Here is a 20,349-nt window from a genome sequence, read left to right on the forward strand (position 1 = left end):
CTTCCAGAGTTGATTTACCACTCCAAATTTTTAGGTACTACACCACTGGACCAGGTGTCCATCACTTTTTTTTGTCTATGATGTCGAGACGAAACCCAGTTAACACAAGTAGCGTTGTGAACTGGCTTATCTGTTGAGGGTGTGGCCTAAACCATCACTCATTACTGTTTTTTTTTTTTACAGCAGTTTAAGCGCCGACACCACTCAACCTTTTATACCCTGCAATTACTGGCTACGTGGCAAGGTTCAAATTCCAAAAAAAGAAAGGCTCAAAGTCAACAGTAACTGGCAGCAGAAGCCCAGAGGCACACAGCCGAGGAAAATTGAGAAAAAAAAAAAAGGTTAATTACGCCCATCAGAGTTCACACAATCTCACACTGCATACCTGTAGTAATTGCGTTGTAGTAGACATTCATGGGCCCACAGCCACAGTCTCTACCAATTACCCAAGCTGGGTTGATGGGAAGTTAAATATTGTTCATGAAGCTCAAAAAGTGTTAAACCTGCTACCTGAAGAGTCTCAAGAAAGAGCAGAGCTAGACAGAGCACATAAGAGGGCATGTGTGAGAGAGGTAGGCAGCAGAGCTGAAACTGAAACCTGTCTGAACATTATTCTGTACTTTAGTGTATAATTATGTATAATTGTGCGCCTTGCAGTAATGACTGAATGGAACTTTACTGGTAGATGCACGATGGCTTAAAAAGTGATGGCCAAAGATTAAGCTAAGACAGCAGTCGTATATGAATGTGTCAGATGAGGGTCGAATACTCATTCTGTAGGCTGTCTTCATACATGTCTCCTATATGAAAGGGATATTATCTCTCACTCAGAACCTGTTCCTCTTCAGCACACCAGCCTCTCTGCATCTGTTGTCTGGCCTTTGCTTTTCCTGAAAGTGCTGACTGACAGATAGAGACCCGTATTGCTCACATTATACTGTGTATGTACGGTGTCATCAGTATCAGTTGAACATACGATACGGAAATAACAGGACTTCGTATGTGGTTAAAGGCGACTGTGCATTTCACACAGTGGGAACTGTATTTTCAGACGCATTCAGACAGAATGAATGAAGTATAGGTGACAGTTATAGGTGAGAATCCCCTGCTATAAGGAAATGCTAGTGTTGTTGTGCCATGAAAACACCTCTTCAATGCAAAACGTCATGTGAGTTACGTGTTTCCATTTATTTGTTTAAACAAGCAAAGGAGAAAAGTTGAAAAAGTCTCTTTTTTATATTAAATATTCACCATTTTCTGTCTTGCCCTCCGTCTTCAAATCATCTCTTCTCGTCCCTGGACCTCCTGTCACCTCCTCTCCTCTTCCAGCTTTCTCTTCGCCACTGACCTCATCACCTCCTCCTGCACTCCCCTTCCTGTCCACCCCTACTGTGTCATTCCTTTTCATTTCAACACCTCTTCCTCCTAGCTGCCTCGCTTTCTTTAAACCGTCCTGAGGTAATGTTGAAAACCACATACAGCACATTATGAGAAGGGATCTTGCATCTGTCAAGAATTAAATTCAGCCTGACGTGCCAGCAGGTGTATTCATTGCACATCTCTCTCATCCTATGAAGCAAGAGAGGAGGAAACAGAGAAGGCGACTAGGTGGAAATGTCAAATGGTTCAAGGGAAAACTAATCAAAGAGTGCTGGTCTTCAGCCGAACTACTGCCACAGGCTTGCTCCTTGTCTGGCTCGACAGAGGGCACATTGTAAAGGAAGGTCAAATGCAGAGGAGCTGTGTTGTGTAAAGCTGTGTTGTGCAGTTTCAGAATGGAAACGAAGAGTGTGAAATGCCAAAAGGAATCATTATATGCACCAGACAGACAAACAAGACCTTCTCCTTCAAACTATAGAGAAGCTGCTGTACTCATACATCCCACAGCCTTATTATACGTAAACTGTACAATATACGTTAGCCAGTGAGTAAAAGTATTGGGACACACTTTGTTATTGTGGAATTCAAGTGTGTGAAGGGGCTGTGTTTCAGGGGTTGGGCCCGGTTCTTTTCTTCCACTGAAAGGAAATCATAACGCTTCAGCATATGAAGACATTTTGGACAATGCTATGCTTCCAACTTTGTGACAGCAGTTTGTTGAAGGCCCTTTTCAATTTCAGCAAGGCTCTGCCCCAGTGTGCAAAGCAAAGTCCATAAAGACATGGTTGGATGAGTTTGGTGTGGAAGAACTTGACTGGCCCATTGGAATGGAGATAGCGAGCCACGAATGGCCCTACTGCACGAATGGGCAAAAATTCTTGTAGAAAAACGCCAAAATCTTGTGGAAAGTAGATGTAATGGTCTGGTGTCCCAATATTTTTTTCTATATAGTGTATGTGAGACTTCTTATATTGTGTCGGTAATTTTTGTAGGTTGGATTTGATACCTACTCAGTTAATGTTCCACTTTTGCCTTTTAGTTGAGAGATCAAGAAGTTACAACAAACTTTAGGAAAGACACAGATAAATGTGACTTCATCAGGGTTTCTTTTAACAGACACAGTGTAAGATATAAAAAGGGCTGAGACAATTTTTGAAGAATGCAACAATCAAGAGACTTGCATTTGATCTTCAGAGGGCCAGGAATCGATACTTCCATCATTAAAATGATTGCCAACATCGCAGTCCTTTAATACTTAGAAAAGCGGAAGAGTTTCATCTGTGCCCTTTGGCTGATTCATTTAACTCAGCATGGTGTCTGTCAATGTCCGACTCTCAGAATAATGTGTTATCATATGTGACAAATTTTTTTTTATCCACATATGCCATGGGGGGAGTGCTTAAGTTCAAAAATCTTAAATCCTGACAGTGTAGTTTAGTGTCATGCTGTACCCATTAAGCCACATATGGCCCACATTACTTGAGAAAAAAGGGCACGAAAGGAGACAAAAATCAAGATAAAACTATCTCTGCTCATCTGCAGGGGAACAACTCTGACTGCTGACTATAGTCTAGAAAAAAAGAGGAAATGTGATATTACAGCAGTAATATTTTGAGTTGAAAGCATTTTTTTTTAAAAAAAATAAAAAAATCTTTGACCATGGATGGCGTAATGAGTGCATATGCTTGCTTTCAGCAATAATCTTGCACTTCCAGACAGCTAAGGTTGTAAAATCAAGGTTAAGTGTGTCTCACACTGGCACACACTTGTAAGCGGGACAGGAACACATTTTGGTTTGTGTTATGATGTGTGTAACCACTCATCCCCTGGATTGCCTGGTGGGTAGCCTGGTTGGGGAAATTGTGAAAACTGGTTTTGGGATTAGCTCGCCAACAAACACTAGTTAAGCCAGTTTGTGTATCTTAGTGTAATATTTGCATCAGAAATGTCTGGGTTGTTAGTTGGAGGCGGTGAGATTAACTTTGCATGCGGTGCCTCCGCTTTCCTGAAGCAGTACACTCGCCCTTCTTTTCCTCACCCGTGTCCTACACTATTTCTGTTTGCCTCGTTCTCTCTAATATACCCACTCTGTGTGTCTCTCTCAACCCGATAATGAATTCAGGAACTCTCCTTCATATGTGTTTAGCAGTGCCTAGAGACTGGTGTCGGCCCATAGTCCCTTAATTATTAATTTGACTTTATGCGTTGGCCGTTTGATCATCCCCACATATCTGTATGATTCAGATTTAACGAGTTCCCCAGGACTCTGTTTTCTCTCTTTCGCTCTTTCTTTCTGCCAGGCTTGTTGTCTTGAGCCTACTGCAAGCAAGGAAAAAAAAAAATCCAGTACCAAAATTACTAACTTTTGATGGACAGTTAATCAAAGGGTCACATGAGTCCTGTGCAGTCCTGTGCAGTCCAAGTGAGAATAGAATCACTGATTGTGGCATTCTCAATGCGATACTCTATTACTCTATTTCACTAATTAAAATAAAAATTCACTGTCACTGTTTCATCCTTTTAATGTCCTTTTCTGACTGTTTGCCACTGCTGCTGGCGTCTTGACACTTCGCCATATAAATTCACAGCACCATGCACTTCACCCCCCCAATTCCAAAAAAGTTGGTACTCTGTGTAAATCTTAAATATCATAAACATAATGTGATAATTTTAATTGTCTTCCTCACTCCCTAGCACCACCACGGTTCACTAAAGTTCCAGTCGACCAGATTGGTGTCTCAGGGGGCGTGGTCTCTTTCGTGTGCCAGGCGACGGGCGACCCCAAGCCAAGGGTGAGCTGGAACAAGAAAGGCAAGAAGGTCAACTCCCAGCGTATAGAGGTGAGTCAGTGAGCACTGCTGCCCTCCACAGGTGACAAAGTCAACTTTATTGTTACTGTACTGTACTGCATTTCTGTAATGTATGAAAACCTAATGTCTTACAGTATTTTGAGACAGGTTTTGAAAGTGTTGAGCTGTCTCAGAAGTGTGACATGACAAAAAGTGTGGAATTGGTGCCTGAAATGCAAGACTTTGGTTGTGTAAATGATTAACAAACTGGAAGAAATATTCAGTTAATGTGTTGAACTACATAGTAAATCAGTATGCTATAATAATAATATGATGTTTACTGGTCAGCCATATAGACCATTTTGAGTCCACTTTTTTCTAAACTTTCCTGGCACCACTTTCAAATTACAAGCACGGTCTTCTTTTGCTGTTGGCTTCCCACGCAGTCTTTTTGAAAAGGGTGTTTTCATTTGTTTTCTTCACCCACAGTTTTCACAAATATTCTGGACAACAGTTCTTTCATGGACTGGCTTCTGTAACCTCTGAGCAATGCACGGGTCCACCATTTGCTACAGTTCCTCAGTGGTACAATGCAGAGCCCTCCCAGTCCGCTTTGCACTTGACTGACTCCTCCATTGTCACACTTCTGTTTCTAGCACTGGGTTTTATTCCGCATACAGCCTTGTATGTATGAATGTGTCTGTGCGTTATTCATGATGCTTGTTGTTTAGTCCTCGGCAGGCGTCCCAGATGGCATCTCTAAAAGTCTTGATTGATGCTCAGCGTCTCTTAATTAAAAAGTTGCTTTCGTTAACAACGACAGCAGTGCGCACATCCACACACTGCAGCATGCAGACGACTACAGGGAGGGGGATAAAAAGGGGGGAAAAATGACAACATCAACAGGGGAAGAGGCAGCATCTCAATGGAGGACAAAATAAAAAGACAAGTTGTGCGTGTACTTTCTCTTCTTCTGCATGCTAAGTGGGAAACAAAGCCAATGGTGTGAAAGAGCCTGCCAGAACGGACGCTTCCCTTTCCCCGTTTAGCATGAAATAAAAGATTTGTAAAGGGGTTTTGAAGTAGGTTGTTTTTTTTTTCCTGTTTTACCCTCTAGACAGCTGCTTTGATATTGATCACGATGCCGTGCTCTGCAGTGTTTTTAGCCTAATTAGTGGCTCAGCCCTGAGATGTGCAGCAGTGGAGCAGCAGGGCTGCTGAAGACTTGTACTTAAATCTCAAAGTCATGCTTTGCTCTGAGATCTCAGCACTGAAGCCTTCACTGAGATGGTGTAAGATCCTCTGAGGAGTGATAGATGTTGGAGGAGTAGGTTCGTTGTGAGACTGACAGGCAGGCTGATCGTGCTCTGTAACACTTCACCCACCCAAAAGAGATTAGCTTGGGAAATGAGTGGAAATGACCATTTAAATTAAAAGCAAGGGATAATTGGTTCAGAAATGTCACCATTTAAATTCTAGTCGTTTACCTAAGTCTTGAGATTCTTCCTGCAGGATGTGTGTGTTGATGTGGTTTTCACAGAGATCAAACCAGGGACCAACTTGTTATTTTAAAATAATATTATTAAATACTTCATTCTGAAAATGTAATACAAACTAGATGCTGTTTTCTGTCAATAATATGATATAACATAATAATAACATAAACTTGTGTGGACTTGTGTGCATAAACATTTCCGCCACATTGTAAATTTAATAGAAAATACATCATGCAGATAATCTTAGTAACACATTGAGAACACCTTGATTATTGGAACATAAAGGGTGTCAGTGGGTGTAAAGCTCTTCTGTGGGTCATTTTTATTTTAACTACAGCTTTCTTTTACTGTCTTCTCAGCACATGTTGCCTTCTGAGTGTAGTCTGATTTGGTTTTTAAGATTCGCTTTCAACACGGTTCGAAACAAAGGGCTGTATGTCGAAGAAAGGGCATAATTACACAGCAAAGCACAAAACACACAAAGATACGGAACCTGAAGTGTGTGTGTGTGTGTGTGTGTGTGTGTGTGTGTGTGTGTGTAGGGAGAGTGAGAGAGATAGACTGTTTTCCCTAACAGAAAACACTGACACCAAACTCACCCTAACAAAATTGCTCTGATGCTCCATGCTAACACTCTCCTTGACTTAAGTTCACTGGTGTTATTCTATTTAAAATCCCACCTCTGTCAAACCTAACCTTATTATTTACTTTTTGACCTATAGACCATCGAGTTTGACGAGGGTGCCGGCGCCGTACTCAGAATCCAGCCCCTCCGTGCGCCACGTGATGAGAACATCTATGAATGCGTCGCTGAGAACAGCGAGGGCGAGATCACCGTCAATGCCAAGTTGTCCATCATCCGAGGTGAGTCCTGCATTGTGAAACAGTGTGCAGAGGGATAACTACAAGGTAAATCATTAAAGTGGACATCTGTGAGTTCCTTGAGTTTTTTTTGTGATGACATCTTGCCTTGGAGTTTTTGTGCTACTCTTGACAGTGAGTTAAGGCTCTACTTGAAGTCTTTTTGCTTGGAATTTCTGTAGGTGGTTGTTCTATTATTTAAGCCATTTCAGCTCTAGTTGTAAAAGCTGTTCATCTGAGATCTCCAAATGTTTGTCTAAAATACATATAACACATTCATTTTATCATTTTCTTCAAAATACACACCGAATTTTACTTTATTCTATTAAATGTCATTATAAGTTGATTAGAAGCAAAGAATATCTTCCTGTTTGCCGTAAAAGCTTTCATTTACTGAATATTACAAAAGCTAAACAAGTTACATGTATCATCACTTGTGAAGCCAAATTGTCATATGTAAAAATATTGAGGATTATTTCTTAAAGCTTTTGTGCAGGCGCACATCACAGCCTAAAATAGACTCATGTTCACTTATAACAGATGGACAATGTGAAGGCTCCAAGCGTCCATCAGTTTGATTGAACTAATCAACTGTCCATTCATGCAGGAGCTAAACTGTATTTGCCCGACATTCAGGGAGCAGTGGCTGAGAGATGTGTTAAGACACACACACACACACACACACACACACACACACACACACTGATTAGCCCCAATAGGTGCTAGTTTAGTTTCAGCGCAGATATTACACCCTTTGTTTAGCTGTAGAGCTTAGAGGTCATGGAGGACACTATCATAGGCAAGCAGGCATGTGGTCACACACTCCCACTTTCCTCTTTCATGCTACCTGTTTCTGTCTGCCTCACATACATACTTTGGACACACACACACACACACACACACACTTCTGTTCTCTCTTGCCGCCATCTGCCATGTTTCCAGGTCTGGATGAAGCTGAGCTATTGCTGGCTGGCTGGCAGCATAGAGCTAGTCCTTGGTTGTCAGATCCACAGGCAGTCAGGTGGGGTGGGCAGTGTGTGTGTGTCTGTGTGTGTGTGGGGGGGGGGTTGTTGGGCAAGAGATTGGAAGCCTGGCCCAGCGTCCTGGGTTAGTTATTGTTAGCACCAACCCCCCCGTCCTGGAAGCATGTTGTTGGGTGCTGCAAGAGTGTGAGTGTCTCAAGTGCCCTTCAGTACTTGATACACATTTTGAAATAGCACTTATGTTTTAAATTACATATGCGTTCACATTTCTAACAATTTTACTCTTTCCAATTCCTGAGCTGTTGTTCTTTGAGCGAGACAGTAGCAGTTTGGTGCTTTACTTAAGGGACACTCATATTACAGGATTTTCCATGTACATGCAGCCCGCATCATTCAACACATGGTCTAATCAGCTGCATTAATGAAGTTAAATCAGATTTTTTTTTTTCAAATTTCACGTGTTACACATAGACAGACCCAGTGGATGTATTTTAGGTATTATTTTAGTTCTGTGACAAGTCCAGGGAGTCACATTGAAAGAAACACTTGACTGAAAACGAGAAAATGAGAACAAGGAACAGCCACACCAAATTTAAAACTACAAGCCCATACATGTGCACGTCAGGGTGTGTAGCTGTATGAAAAAGCTCAGAGCAAACCTGCGGAAGGAAAATGGAAAATTAATGCTATTCAGCTCGAGGAGGTTTCCTCTAGAGTCCAGAGGAAGGGAGCAGCTTTCTTGCCTAGGCAAGACCCGTCAGTGAAGAAGGGATGAGAGTGTGATGATGGGAATGGGGGTGGTGAAGGTGCGAGATGAGCAGCAGAGGAGGAGAGCAGTATGTTCTCTCTGTTTTCCATTTTTAAAGACGTCAGGCCACCCGTATTAACCCATCAGTGTTAGGAAGGAGAAGAGATAGAAGTAGAAAAATGGAGACTATGAGAGATGAAAAATGGAAATCACAGAAATGTGAGGACGAAGAAGGGTGTTCAGGATGAAGTAAAAATAGACTGAGAAAAAGAACATGGGTGAGTCGAGGTGAAAGTGGAGCATACCGGGGGGACACATAGGGGAAAAAATGGTGAAAAGTTGGACAAAGATGAAGGGAGACAACATGGGGTTGCTGTGGACGATTGGCAGTGTAGAACAGGTGAAGAGGACAATAGGCAAACACGGGTTCTTGGAACAGGGGCAAAGGATTATGGGATATGGGACAAGGCACAAGGGACACATCCACAGTAAACAGAGAGGTTGTGGTCTGGGATCTGGAGAACCTGAAAATGGGTCGCCTTGATGGGTGACTTGCCCGGAAAGCCTTGGCACACATTTGATAGAAAACACAGCTTCATGCACACACACTCCCACAAACAAATGTAATAACATACAAGTGTGGCTTATACATGAAATGTAATTGTAATGCTCACATGGATATGCAGTCTTCAACAACCGTTAAACTCACTGAAAACATTGTGAATACAAGAAACAGTCTTGAGTCAAAGTAGCAGCAGTCAAGATAGACACAAATATGTGGCATAGCATTGTTCAGCACATGTATACACACACACAGAAGTGTAAAATGCACCAGCTTTTTTTTTTGGTCGTAGCACAAACTCATCTGCCATGACAGCATGTGGGCTCTGCCTGGAAATTAACAACAGCACTGCGTTCTCCACACACACATGCAAATACAAACACAAACACACACACATTTCAGTGCACTGGTAAAGATGCGCACACTTAGAGCGGAGAAACATGCTGGCAGTACCTTTATCCAACGCGCACCGTGCAAACATTTACGGCCACAAAACACGGACAGAGAGCCGGGTATAGGTATTCTGAAAAATGCAAATGCTTACTCGTAATAACGGGGATTTTTTCAGACCAAATACATGACTGACAGGCTGAACTTGAACCTAATCTGTATTGTGACGACAACACAACCCCACCTTCTCTTCTGTTGTCTACGTATTTGTGTGTATGTGTGTGCACGGGTGTGTGTGTGTTTTGGTGGCGATGGCAGGGTGCATTTAGCATTGACTGTGACATCTCCTTGGCTGTTGCTTCACTGCCTCAGCTGAATACCTAAGATGGGAGCCATCTGGCTCCACTAAGACTTGCTCACAGTCCTCTGGGAGTCCTTGGAGAGGGACCGACAAGTATATGAAGCACACTCTTGAGATGTGACACAACTTGCAATTTGGACTGTTTTTTATTGTTTTTAGGATTTGCCTGTTTCTTTCAGGCAAGTGTTTCAGAGTGTCAGAACGAAGGCAAAGTTGCCACTGGGGTTCTGTCAGCTCATACTGTTGTGAGGAGATCATGGGGAGCCGTGTTGCTTTGTGTGCTTGTATTTCAGACTGCTGCAGTCTTTAGCCCTGTGATTACTGTACAAATAGATTCTCCCTTGAGCCAAGGAGGAGGATAACTGATATGTCTATCTGTGTGTTTGGAAAACCCGACGTTCAGATCACTTGGTTTGGCGTGTTGAGTTAAACCTCAGCGGTGAAGTCAGGGAGTTACAGTTTTTCTCATGAACATTAAAGTATGCTCTGGGCTTTTTAAACCAGCATGAACCAGACAGTCACCTCTCTCTCTCTCTCTCTCTCACACACACACACACACAGAGTTCAGTTCTCAGGTCTGACCTTATATGAGTGCGACACAGCAGACATATCTATGACATTTGCAACAGCAACACACTCGTGCACACACACTCACATCTTGCTTATTTTCTTCTGCCACTCCCAACCAGGTGGAACCAATCAAACTAACCCCCCTGTCTCCCATCACTCTCTTACTCTCTCCAAAACCTTTCCAGTCATCTTCTGTGTTCTCTGCCAAGCTGCAGGCCTGGTTTTCATTCGCTTTCATTCTATTAATATCTATTTTTGGTGGGGGTGGGGGTGAGGTTCTCTGTAGTCTCACCTCCAGCCCCTAGCTAACCCCACTAACTGAAGAAGTATTCACTCCCTTTTCTGGAATACAAGTAGGAATATCACAGGGTAAAAATACAAGCAGGTATTTTAAGCAGAATAGAGCAGAGAGCCGCCCCTGGGATGCTTGTTAAATTCACTGCTGTTCATCGCAACCAGAACGAAAAGCAAAGTAGCCATGCCCGATGGAATCAAGCAGTAATGGCTGTCAGGGTGAATCTGTATAATCAGGGTTGTAGTGGGGGGTAAACGCATGTAAACGCTGTTTATGTAACTTATGCGTTGAGGATGGGGGGGAAATATGATGAAGAGTCTTCCCATTAAGAGAGGCACTGAACGCATACAAAACACAGCAGCTTCAGTTCACTGATGATTTCAACCTCCCTACACGCAGACTGGATCGATCAGGATCTAATGTTAATTAATTAATGTCTCTGTGTTCTGCTCGCCATTATCCAATGATCAGGTTACTGTGACTTTATGCGACTCAACGGATCAGTAATTAAGGAAAGTTACGCATCAAGTTTTTTTTGGAAGCGTTTGCATTTGAGTAGCTGTGTGTGTTTGTGTCTCTTTTGTCTTGTATATAGCTGTCACTCACACCAGACTTTGAGCTCTTATTTTACAGTTGCTGGCAAAGAGAATGCAGTACAATTTCCATTTGAATTCAGCCTTTTCAAAGCATGTTAACAGGAAGTGTTTACCAGTTTTCATTGTTTATTATGTTGTTTGTACAAGTGGTGTTTTGTTTTCTTGCTACATGTGGATTCAGGTCAGCAGACACACTGCAATGTGCCGTTTCATTTGCTCATTTTAAATAGACCGGAAACTCTGCCCGTCTGACACAGAGCAGGTCGTTGCCGGTTAGGTTCGGGAGTGCACCCACTATTACCAAGGGGGGGATTAGGGCACAGCGTACCTACTGTTTGATCAGGCTGTCTGCTAATTGGCTGCTCTGTTGTGAAGCAGGTAATGGTGAATTTTAATGGGATTCTGTGAATAGATCAAGCCCAGCGAGTTGGAGAGGTGGGTGGAGAGGCAGACAGGTGTAATGATGAGAGGAAGAAAAAAAAAAAAAACATAAGTGGCACCAAGAGTGAAAGAGAACCTGAGTGAAAAGCTAAAGGGACAGAGACCAATCAACCTTTTAACCAGTAGTGGCTCCCAGCCAAGCCTTAAGACATTCTATTTCCTGCCTTCACCTTTACCTTCTGCTCTCCATCTACCTTTTTTCTGTCTCTCTCTCACACAGTCTCTCCACCATTATGTCCTAGGCTGTCTCCTCTCCATCCCTCTCCTACAATGTCGTCCCCTCTCTTTCAGGCTTATTTCTGTGTATTTTAGTGGAGGGTGAGTAATCATTACAATGATATTTGTATATACGTATATATATTTACACATAATAAATATTTGCCCTAAGCATTAAAATGTTTTTACTGTACTTGATAATAAACTTACAATAGTTGGGAGTTGCAGCCTTGGTTATAATGAGCAGTACTTTGAAGAGGTAGAGGAAAGTTGGGGAGAAAGAAAGAGAAAGAATGGGGTGATGGAGACTGAATAAGGTTCAGAGAGGCTCACATTACGTTAGATTATGTTATGAACGGTTCTGATCGTCACAGCTTTTAGTGTGCTGATGTTTGCAGTCGGCGTCAAGAAAATGTGAGGTTTCTCCTGTGTGTGTGATGCAATCCTGTTTCAAAATGGGTTCAAGTTTTCAAAGACTGAGACCAGGCTAAGACAGAGAGGAAGAGACAGCAAGAAAGTTGAGTTGAGAAAAGAGAGACTAAGAAAGAAGGGAGAATTTCTTCTCCCTGCTATTCATTTCATCAGTATTCCATGTATGTATCTAAAGAGCACCAGCGCAAATACACATTTAAGGTTTGTGAAATACCTCCCTTGGGTTCATTCATGATCTCTTGGGTTTCTGTAACTTCTTAAAACTACATTTCTGAATTTTCTCCCAGATATACGGTTGTTAAAATGGAAGAAAAAAAAAACAAAACAAAGACTCTGCTCTCCTAAAACCTGCTTCACATAGATGATGTTGTTCTGTTTTTGCATTATTTTGTTTGTGGTCAGTCCATCTTTTGTCTTTGTAGTGCTAATTCTGTGCTGTTTTGGTGGTTGCGGGATGAATGCTTGTTTTGTTGTGTTTATTTTAGACGAAGAGTTGAGTCCACAGGATGAGGCAGACTGGGTGAAAAATGAATAAAAAATGGTGTATGTGTGTGTGTGACAGAGAGTTACTTTCTTGATATGTACGTAAGCATACATATTTGACAGGCAACGTGCGACGTGTGTGGCGGACGAGTGTGTGTGGTGTGTCTTTTCGTGTTTTTTAAAGTGCTTGTGGGAGAGAGGGCGACCCGGCAGGCGGGCAGGCAGAGGCTGTCCTGTAATGAATAAGCTTGGCAGTATCAGCAGCAGATCTGGCGGGTCTTCCTCTTCCCGTTTGCCTGCCTCTGAGGTGACCCTTGCCTTCTCCCACTTGTCTCATGCCCCTACAGCAAGAGCAACAAAGAGCAAGAAGAAAAAAACGCAATATTTTCCAATACTAGAATAAAGAAATAAATGAAGAAGTGATAGTGAAATTCCCATATCTTATTATACTTTTGTCCACAATGGGCCTCGTGCATGAAATTTTGCATACCAGCAATTTAAACTGTAAACTGTGGCATTTATTTGTTGGTTAATGGTTTTATGATTCCTGTATCTCGTGTGTGTGTTTGTCATTTATTTATGTACTAATTATTTAAAATGTGCTCTTCTCATAATGAGACCTCCCTATTCACATTAGATTTGTTTTCTTTTTTTTTTTTTTATCCTAATGAAACTTTATTCAGTGAAGTTTCTTAGCCTTTCAAACTCAGGCTGGTAAGAACATACTTGGCTGTTAGTGCACGTAAGATTTACTTATTTATCTTTAATTGCTTTGTGAAAGAACTATATAAGAGGAAAAATAAGAAAACATTCATGCATGAGGCCCACTAAGCCCAGGGTTACACAACTTGGACAGCAATAGAGACTAGCTGCCCGCTTTGATGCAAAAACATTCAGAGTCTTTGGATACTTTTTCCACACTGAAGTGCTTTTTTGCATCTTGACTGCATGTGTTCTTCTGGTATACCTTCCAAAGTTTCTTTTTCTTTCTGTCGGCTAGCCAGGACAGCCTTGCTAAAATTGTTTATACTGGCATGCCAGTTGGATGAAACTGTCCTAAATGCCTGAACTGAACAATGAAAAGAAAGAAAGCATGGCTCGTCACAGACCCTTACATGAGTCATGTGATTTAATCCACTCTGAACCGGTGCTATGCACTCAGTTGTTTTTTTTCCATCTGCTTATCTCCAGCTTGTTCCTGACAAACAAGTCAATTCTCATTCCCAAGAATCACTCGCCGCCTCCACCAGTAAATAATACATTTGTTTATTGCTGTTAAGATCTACAACCAGTGGCAGAGGTCTCCTGCTCACAGTGAACCCATTTTTGAACGAGGCACCTGCTATCAACGAGTCAGTACAAGCAATTTTTTTTTTCTTTCTCGCAAATGGTAAACTGTGTGCTCTTCGTTTGGATGCATCACCACAGTAACCAAGTTTTGTTTTTTTTCATTGTGGTTACTATTTGGCTCCCACATTCGTGATTTTGTGTGCAGCAAATTTCTTGTTCTGTTCTGTGATGGTGCTCATGAGGTGCTTCTCCTGCACTGGGATTCTTAGCTGATATTGGTGTTGCTGGCGTATAGCAGAGGGCAGGCTTGGCACAAACAACAAATCAATAGGCGGATGCTGACCATGTGGATGGTCCTCATGTCCCTGATATTTCATTGGTGGATTAAGAAGTTTTCTCCTCAGAAATTTTCTTTTTGCTGTCCTGAAGTGTCTCTCTACACCCCCCTCTTCCCCAGTTCATACCTCCATATTGGCAGCTTGATGCCTGCCAGACTAATGCCAGCCTTCTATCTTTCTCATCCCATCTTCCTCTCTTGTAGAAAAAGTTCCCTCCAGAGGAAATTCACTCAAATGAGAGTTTATGCCCTTTGAATCCTTTGATCCTCAGAACCTGTAATGCAGCAATCATGTGTGATTGGAGGATGAAGTAGGGGGACACAAGCTGAGTGGTGGTAAGAAAGATAAAGAAGAAAGAGGGAGAGAGAAAAGAGGTAGTGCTGGTTGAGCAGGATAAGTGGAAGAAGCTTGCCTCCAACCAGGGGTGGCTGCCACCTGAACTTTCACCATCAATTTCATATAATTCCTGCTAGTGGAATGACCCAGGCCACGTTAGACATCTGGCCACAGCCAATATAAGACACTGGAGTAGAGTCAAAAGGAGGAAAAAAAGGAAGAGATGAAGAGCGAGAAGCAAGCAGAGGCGAGGTTAGGCTCTGGGTGATTGGTTTATTACTGGCTAGAAAGTTTAGATAAATGGATCCTTTGTCACAGTAACGTTGGCCAGAAGACTAAATTGAAAGATCAGTGTCTCAGAGATGCTTTTACCACGATAAGCATCGGTTTGATTGTCCTGGTGATTCAACTTGTTGCAGTAGATAGACTTGCGTTTCCTCCCATATCAGGTTGTTTCATAATGTGTTTCTCAGTGGGACAAATGCTTTCCTTTTCTGTTCGCTACAAAGAGCCGTAGCTATACCTTCTAACTGTAGAACCTCTAAATATGACAACTGTCACTCCTACATATATTACATTGTATTTTATAGCTATCTGATGGCTATAAAATACAATGTAATATATATCTTTAATAGTACAATTATAATTTTTAACAATTCAAATTAGTTTTAATAATAATTGTTCATTTCACATTATAATAATAATAATGCAGTAACAATTCCCCCGCTCAGTCACTAAATAAATTTACCGCCATGCCCAAAAATGTGTCAGAGTCAATGTGTAAATATGGAAATTTGTTCCTACTTTCTTTATGACTTTTACATAATGACTTTTCATTGACTTCAGTAACAGAAAATGTAAATCAGTATTCTGCAGTTCTGCAATTAGGGCTGTTCAGAATACATATTGGCACTTATATTCATATGAATGTGCAATTGGATGATCAGTGCAGCTGGACATGGGATTTACTTACCCACAACAGCTCCCAATTATTCTGACAAGACAACAACAAAAATTAAAAAAAAAAAAAAAAAAGCCAATACTAATGATGGCAATAATAATAATGTATTTTGCAATAGCATATATTTTATTGTGTAAGATGAGCATATGGCATCCAAAAACAACCTCCAACATTAGTAATCATGCGCAGGATTCAAATCAACAATCCAAACTGTGCCATGATGATGAGCACTTTTTTGCTCCACGCCTGAGCAGGGAATGAGCTGGGAGAAGAAGATGGTTCCAATGGAATTGGTGTGAGTGACGACCTTTGGAGTGACTCAACTCATGCATAAAGAAGAGCAAGGGGATATGGCCTGGACCACCAACTTCATGCATATACATGAGCCACCAGCCCAGGTGACTTAAGTCGTACAACACAGAGGTCGTGCTGTGGGGAATGCATGATTCACAAGTCTCGTGCCTTCTTGTGGTAAAAGTTAGATGGCAAGCTGAACAGTATGGTTATTACTAGTTCTTCCATGATGGAAGGATACAAACCAGCTCAGATTGGTTAGATCAGTGTAATAAGTCTCAAACATCGTACAATGACTAAAAGTATTCAAATCTTTTAAAATCATATTACTGTGTGAATGTTGTTAAAGCATTAGATTTTTTAGCGAAATGTAAGGTGTGCTTATGAGAGGGACAAACGGAGTGTGAAGCAAATCGCAGTCGGAAAGGGGCCAGTTGGAAGATGCTATCCAGGACTTCTTCATGATTACAAAGCATGTGTTCTGGAGTGCGGCCCAGATCCTACTGGATTTGACAGCAGATGTTCATATTTAAAGAACATTGTGGTCCTTGGCCCTGAAAGGGCAAGGCCACATCCAACATGTGTTGATCTCGCCTGTCTTTCCCTTCTGTACAGACCCATACACCCACATTTTTTTTTTTTTTTTTTTTTTTTTTAATATATGAAGTTCACTTTATGCTTCACATCTCTGTGTGGATGGGAAGAAGAAGAAGAAGAAGAAGAAGAAGAATCAGCTTTATTGAGTATATATATTTTTACATACACACACTGGTTTCGTCTTCTGCATTTGACCCATCCTTAGTTGAACACACACATGCAACACCCAGCAAATTACATGCAGTGAAACACACACAGGAGCAGTGGGCAGCATCAAGCACCCGGGGAGCATATTGGGGGGGTTAAGTGCCTTGCTCAAGGACACATCAGCTGGAGGGGAGGAGCATTTTTTCGCATTAATCACTCCACCACACCCAATCACAAGCCGCTTCGCCAACCTCTAGGCCACGGCTGCCCCCATTGGGTTGTCACAGCTGAAGGGGAAAGTGTTTTTTTTCTTCATTTGGTACACAATGTACTATATGTGTTTTCATTTTTTGTGAGTTCCTTTTACTGACAGAAGAAAAAGTTTGACCACTCACCAATTTCTCTCTCTGTGAAGTCTCCTGTTGTCCGCTCTATTTCCTCGCACTCCTGCTTGTTAACCAACTTATCAGCATTCTACCCGCAGCCTCTCAGTCTTGTCATCTTTTTAAGTGCCTTATTTATCCAACACTCCTACCGGTCCCGCCCTGGTGAATGCTCGCATCCTCTGTGACCCTCGTTGCCATGTCCGCTTGTCATCTCCACATCTCCAAGTGACATTATGCAATTACCAGGAAGTCTTCTGACTGGCCCTCTGCTCGTTTCCAGCCACCACATATTCATAATTGTTGCTCTGCTCACCAAAGGTTCCTCCAAACCTGTCATTAGTGGTTTAATTACACTAAGCTAATGGCCCACCAAGGCAATGACCTCCCGCCCCAGCCGCATCCATTCATCCACCTCCCCCCTGAATCTTTTTGCAATTACTGTCAGTTCTTGGTTTGAGGTTTTGGTGTTTGTTTGGGTTAGATTAGTTGCTTTGGCAGAAATGGCACAATGCAGAGGCTCTTTAAATCTCTAGCTGTTACAGCTCAGAGTTGCTTGGCAAGCTCAGAGAGGCCTTTGCTCCACATGTCAGGAGTGTTTATTCTCACACATATAACTAACACATACGATCCAATGTTAAAGCAGTGTTTGAGCATTTAGGCCTCCAGTATATAAAGAAAAAAAAAATCATGTCGACTTTTTTCATGTGTGATAAAACCACTCTTCACAGATCAGTTTTTCTTGTTTCTACTAACCACAGAGGCACTGCTGAAGAGTGGTGATAAGCTGGAAAGTACTGACATAAGGGAAGAGGAACATTTTCAGCTTTCATACAGACTATTTAAATAATGAATTCCAAAACTTATTTTGCAGTCGAAAAACTGCTTATGACTCGAGATTCACTGCTGAATATTTCACCCTGGTGAGCTGGCCCCAACTTTCTCCTCAATGTCATCATTAATCTGATGTTACCAAAAATTATGCAGCCTAGTTACATCATTGTAAAAGATAAGCTCTCATGTAGCTCCTGTTTATTTATTCTGAAACGTGTTTAAAAATCTGCTTAGGTCTTTTATGCAATCAGACATCAGCTCAGTCACATCACTTTCGTTAACACATTTCATTTTCATGTGAATGGTAAAGTTATATATGAAATTTATTACTCTGCTGACTTAGTGCAGGACACTGTTATACATGTGTGTGTGTGTCTGTGTGTAGGCTATGGTGTATATGCAAATATTCATGTCTAAGAAAATCATATCTTTGAGCTGTATGTGTCTATACAGTTGCTTTAAATCAAGACACAGTGAAACGTTAATAAGTTCCTACGAGACAGCTTCCCACTGAACTTTTTATAAAAAAAAAACACCTTTGCATCATGTTAAATTGTGAAAGTGGTAAAGTTCTTCTTCCAACTTACCTTGGTTGGAGGTTGTATTAGCAGCTGAATAAAGCTGAGGCGTTCTTGTGATTGAATGAGATGCTAACAACAGAGAGATCTGACAGCTGAAACAAAACAAGTCCATATTTGAAAAGACTTGTACAGCATGCATTACCACCCACACTGTGTGGTAACCTGACATCAGGTTTCAAGGTGCCCAATATGCCTCCACACACCCTGCCAAACACACACTTACGGAAAACACACACGCACACTCGAAGCCACCCATCACTAAACCAGTTCTGACTAGTTGACGTTTCTCTATGGTGAGGCACTTCCTTTAATGGCCCCAGCCTCATCTCCTGTCTCCCCTGGAGTTTGCCTGTCTTACCACAGATGCCTCAGGAGCCTGACAAGAGGGTGAGAGAGAGAGAGAGAGAGAGAGAGAGACGGATAAACAGAATTTTCCCCCCCTCCTTTTATGTTGTTTTCTCCCTCCAACTCTTCTCCTTGCAGGCAGGGGATCGTTGGAGCTGTCCTAGACAATTACTGCTCTCTCTTGTCTGTGCTGTGTCTATCATGGTGGCTCACCAGATCACTGAAACAGCCTTTAGTCATTGCGGCTTCCTTCTGTTCATGTGTTTTAATGAAAGTAATGTACTGATAGAATGCAAATCTCAATTCAAGAAATTATGAGGAAGCAAACGAAGTATGTGCTCTCACCAAAGCACATCCCTGCTCACAGAGGGTATATATGCAATACTATAAGAATATCAGTTAGAAATCTACTTTTTTACGTGGTCTCTCAGATTCTCTAAGCATTTATTGTGGCAAGTTTCAGTAAATTTCACTTCCAGCAGAAGCAAGTTAATAGAACTTTTTGCAGACACAGGTGCCGGAGCTCAGCCCTTATCTTAACAGGGTAAGCACATGCGATGCATAAATCACATTTTATTCTCATACAGAAATACTGACAGCAGCTGTATTGTGTTTACTTGAAAATGAATCAGCCAAGTGTGAGGTTATAGGGGACTGGATCTCAAAATCTGAAAAAAAAGAAAAGAAAAGAAAAACATGCTTTTTTTCTGCCATCTCCTTTGTAAGTAAGCAGACATGATTTTGAAGCGTTATGTCCTCAAGATATAACAGCCTCTTATGTTAGGGGGCTCCTTTGTTCCCTCTTTGCCTCTCCTGAACAGGACATTATGCACTAATGTTACACCCCATTTTCCGGCTCAGCCTGAGTGTAAAAAAAAAGTTTTTCATTACTTGGTTTAGTTCCTTGTATTGGCCATCAAGCCCTCTTTTCCTTTTGGATTTCACATTTGACAAAACTGTGGTCATAGCTGCTACCTGTAGTGTCTGCTGGATTTTTGTCTCCTAATTATCCCCGTTTGCTGTTGTCACTGCCTTTCTTTGGCAAACAAGCCATCTACGTGCTGTTTAGCTCAGTGGTGGTGATAGCTAATATGGACTGTGTCCAGAATTCGATGTGGTGAAGTAAAGCCCCCAACTTTCAGAACTGCCAGAACATCCAGTTTGGTCGCAAGAGTGAAGTAATTCTCACGTATTTACATCTTCGTAATTTTGCCGCTTAAAACATGGAGATCAGGAAAAGGACTCAAAGGCAATTTAATGGAGCACCCAGCTGCTGTGGACATCAAACCAGTGACCTTCTCCTGACAGGATATTTGTGCTCTCTTCATATGCAGCACACTTACAAAAAAGTAAACAAGGTCTATAAAGTACATGTGGAAAACAATTTCTGTAAATGTATATGAAATGCCAACAAGAAAAGAAAAAGTCAATACGTGGTTTCCTTGCAGAGGCTTCGTATGGTTAGCTGACTCATTTTGCAGTGCAATAACCAGAGCTGCAAATTTCTGCCTTACTTTCAGTGTCCACTCGTTTTGTCCTCTCCTCTCCCTTTTCCTCTCACTCTTTCTTTTTCTCATCTGGTCTGTTGTGCTGTATTTGGGAGATTTTGATGTAAATGTTGCCCTTGGTGGCGCAGTGTG

At 41.7% G+C, this 20,349-nt stretch overlaps 1 protein-coding gene across 14 annotated transcripts in view; it reads left to right on the top strand.

Annotated features, from left to right (window-relative positions):
* Positions 1 to 20,349, top strand: part of ptprsa (protein tyrosine phosphatase receptor type Sa) — a 224,716-nt gene that overhangs the window by 105,769 nt on the left and 98,598 nt on the right. For all 14 annotated transcript variants that reach the window (XM_046391868.1, XM_046391867.1, XM_046391873.1 and 11 more), the window contains 2 exons: positions 4,075 to 4,220; positions 6,388 to 6,529. In XM_046391868.1, the coding sequence (XP_046247824.1) occupies positions 4,075 to 4,220; positions 6,388 to 6,529 (288 nt within the window). The remainder of the gene's footprint in view (positions 1 to 4,074; positions 4,221 to 6,387; positions 6,530 to 20,349) is intronic.

Source organism: Scatophagus argus, chromosome 6, assembly GCF_020382885.2.
Source record: "Scatophagus argus isolate fScaArg1 chromosome 6, fScaArg1.pri, whole genome shotgun sequence".
Classification (NCBI taxonomy): domain Eukaryota; kingdom Metazoa; phylum Chordata; class Actinopteri; family Scatophagidae; genus Scatophagus; species Scatophagus argus.